The following is a 3,848-nucleotide window of genomic DNA, read 5'->3' as shown; positions in this document are numbered from 1 at the left end:
AATTATGTTTATATTTGCAGGTGATAATAATCTGTAGAAATCATTCAATATAAAAAAGCATAAAATAGGTATGAATTGTATATCAAATTTTGCATATGAAAAAATAAAAAATATAAAAGATAATAGTTATCAAGCTATGAAAAAAGCTAATATAATGGTTATCTTCGACTGATTTGCTTAGAGCTTGTAGTATTTCTTGTAGATTTGAGTACCTGTTGAGTTCGTTCTTTACGTCGCTGTATGGCAAGCTGACGTTTTTTTTCTATCTGCTCTTGACTGTAATGTTGATTGTTATTTGTAGCTGTGGTATCTAAAATAGGAAAAGAAAGAGTTTATTGATCATAATGACAGTAAAATAACAGATGGTAGGAGAAAGGAAATAAATATGAACAAGTAATTTTATGATAGAGTACTGTTATGCAATTATAGTCCAGTTTTGAGTGTACACTATAGGAAAATAGAAGGCGAAGGAGCCATTATTTTCTGAAAAACAGGCAATAATGGCTCACACGCCTTCTTTTTCCTATATTGTACGAAATTACTTGACGATAATTGCTTTATAGGTCAGTTGTGATGTCCACCACCTTTACTATGGCCCTTTAAACAAACTGCTAGTTGTAGAGTGGTTGTTATATATAATCATAAATTACTGTGCATGTGCATTAGCTGTGTGTACTAACACTCTTTGTTCAGCTCTTTGCGATATCAAAATGAATAAAATGATTGTGGTTGATGAAGTTTATAAGGGGTTATTAAGTAGGCCTAACCTCCTGGTAGACATTTGTTTAATAGATTAACATGTATTGTAAACATTACTGTGAATTATTTCAGCATTGCCTCATGAAATAGGCCGTCCAAAATGGGAGCCAGTGGGCGTGGCACTGAGCCGATGGGCAGGCCTAACCTCCTGGTAGACATTTGTTTAATAGATTAACATGTATTGTAAACATTACTGTGAATTATTTCAGCATTGCCTTATGTTTTCAGTTAAGTCTTTCTAGGCTTTGCCTAGGACGGTCTCTGCTTCATTCGGTATAAACAGCACCGTAGAGCGAGATATGTTAAGAGGCACTATATCGAATTGGTGATCAGACGGGGATAGGAAAATTCAGTGCAAATGAAAGTGACGATGTTACCTCTGACTTATAAACTGTTATAGCTGTGTTCCTGATGAAGGCATAATGTCGAAATATTGAATCCCAACATGATGGCATGCATTTCAATGTACAGCATTATACTTTCTAATACCAATAATACGAGAAAGTTATTTCCAAATGTATGATGTTGTATCTGTTTATTATTATTATCGTTTATGCATGATATGGCTTTCCATGACACAAAAACCAAGCAACATGCATTGGTCACTGCATATAAACAAACATACTCTAGTATACATCCTTACCATTGGTCGATTCACTGTCTTGACCCCTGAATTTATGGATCTGATCTCGTGTCATTGATCTTGTAATCGGTGAGCAGATTTTTTTGAACGCTAATTGCATGTGCAAACCACCATCTGTTATTTTTGTATCCACCTGGGCGCTAGACTTGGTCATTCTAAAACAATTACGAGATGATGGTCTCTGACAATCAGGTTTCTTTAATATCTTTGGTGTAAAAGAAACGGTATCAAGTACCGATTCTAAACCGACCAGTTCATCGTCATCCAGGTCATCCCAGATCTCATCTGTATCAACAGGCGCGAGTGCATCATTATTTGGATTCAAGTCAATGTTTTCTGATTCAATTCGCACTGAGTTCTGAAACGTGCCGTGGAGTTGTCTTGGCTTTAGAGGGACAGTTGGAACAATGCAAATCTGTTTCTTTTCAGTCTTGTTTGCATAATTATCCCCTGTAAACATGTTCTTAGCAGCAGGGGGCTTAAGCTTATCATTTTTCATTTTTCGTGTAACTGGCGTCTTGTAGCTGGGAAAAAAGGAATCTGTTTTAGGCTGTTGTGGCTGTCTTACAGTTGATTTATTAATTTTTGTGTCATTTCCATTACTTTTTTCTTCGTTACAAATCTGAGAGCACACATCATGTTCAATTTGGGTAGCCTGACGTAGAAACACCTCATCCTCGAACCATTCATCCTGCCCCCATAGTTCATTGCTAGCATTCAAACTCTTTCGCTTGCCTTTAGTGTTTATGAGCTTTTCATGGTATGGCGTGGAAGTTCTAGAATGCATGGGACTTTCATAAGACTTGCTGGACCTTGTCAAAGTACAAAAATAATAATGGTTTAGTAAACATATTCTAAGAACACGAGGGAAATAAGAAACAGTTAATGTTTTAAAGATCTGTGTTGGTAAATAAAACAAATTCTAATATCTGAAATGAGGTTTCAAATAAAATAGTTTCTATTTTCATCCCTGTACATCGGCTTGTGGTAAGCAACATAACAATGGTTGTACTTTACTAAGAAGTCAGTCAATCTAAATTGTTCCTCATTCAATTCAACTTATTTGGTCCTGCATACTAATAAATTCAATGATTTAAACATACCTAGGTGTGTTTTATGGATTAAACAAGGCAGCATTTGTTTTAAGTGTGTTAACATCAGGAGTTTAGCCAGAAAAGCGAAATAGGCCGTCCAAAATGGGAGCCAGTGGGCGTGGCACTGAGCCGATGGGCAGGCCACGCCCATCTTTGGGAATCCCCACCAAATATTAGTACGAAAACAACGTACATACAATTAATAAATGTTGTTTTTATCAAACGTAAATATGATTTAGCTTTAGTTTAATGTAACATTCAATAGATTTGAAGAATATAAAGAATTTGCTAAAGGTAGACAAGACCCAATTAGGCTAGGCTGAGCTGATTAGGCCAAGCCGTCTCGGTAAAAGTGGCCATCCTAAATAATTGTAGGCCGTCCAAAAGATGGCCGGACAACTCGCTGGCTAAGCTTATGGTTAACATTATTACCTTAATTTGAGCTTGTCAGTGGCTACTGGGCTTTCTTGTTTGCTTTCCATTAACTTAGCCAACTTACAGAGCTCGGAGGAAAACACATCTGACTTAAGATGACCAACTTTACTTCTGCTTTTTCTTCCCCTGTAAAATACAGCACAACAAAAATGAAATTAATGTCATCTCGTGATAGACACAGTAATAAGCTTGCTTCCAATATTGCATCAAAGAAGGTATATTTTGTGGTAAGTTTGGCAAAAAGAGAAGATAACTAGCCAAAATTGAATGACCAGGATTAATTATTTGCTGTTGAATGAGTATTTGATATAGGACAACAATAGAAGTTGAATCAAATTGATAGGCCCTCTGAACACAGTTAAATAGCACCAACTGTATGTCACAACTTTTAGTGATGCTGCAAATTAACAGAAATTTTCCTGTATGCATCAAATTATTTTACTTACTTTGCTCTGGGTTGTCTACTAGATGATTCAAGATTCTCGGTAATGAGTTCATGACCTCGTTCCATCCACAGTCCCAGGAGAGGTGGAAGTTCAACATTTACAGCTTTCTAAAATTGGAGTTAAAAAGAATTTGCAACTGCATTAACAATCGCAAAAATTAAATTCTTAAGTTTGGCACACATAGAGTGTCGTACAACGGTTAAACAACCATCAGCCAACGAACCTATGCGACACCATCTACTGATTTTCGATGGCAGACTGAGCATCATTAAAATTATCTGTTGCCCACACCCAGTTGCACGCCTTCTCCATCAAATCGAGTCCCGCAGTGTATGTCCGGATTTAAATATTAAATATATATTGGTACTGGATAATTACTGTACTCAATATTAATCAAATATTGTCAAATAGACCAGGCTATAATTGAGATAGGTGCCACTTGGAGAGGTAGAAATTCTCATATGGTTTTTC

At 36.3% G+C, this 3,848-nt stretch overlaps 1 protein-coding gene across 1 annotated transcript; it reads right to left on the bottom strand.

The window, feature by feature from the left end:
* On the bottom strand, positions 1 to 3,484 carry LOC117104016 (the record flags this gene model as incomplete). Its single annotated transcript, XM_033244664.1, is given in 4 exon segments — positions 1 to 310; positions 1,403 to 2,214; positions 2,929 to 3,057; positions 3,378 to 3,484. Coding segments are annotated over 4 exon segments (1,200 nt in total), but the record flags the coding sequence as incomplete, so codon positions are not given.
* Between the last annotated feature and the right edge of the window lie 364 nt (positions 3,485 to 3,848).

The sequence above is a fragment of the Anneissia japonica genome, unplaced genomic scaffold (genome assembly GCF_011630105.1).
Source record: "Anneissia japonica isolate Jap-2015-1 unplaced genomic scaffold, ASM1163010v1 scaffold245082_len3848_cov201, whole genome shotgun sequence".
Lineage (NCBI taxonomy): Eukaryota > Metazoa > Echinodermata > Crinoidea > Comatulida > Comatulidae > Anneissia > Anneissia japonica.
This window is presented reverse-complemented; position numbering and strand designations above follow the sequence as displayed.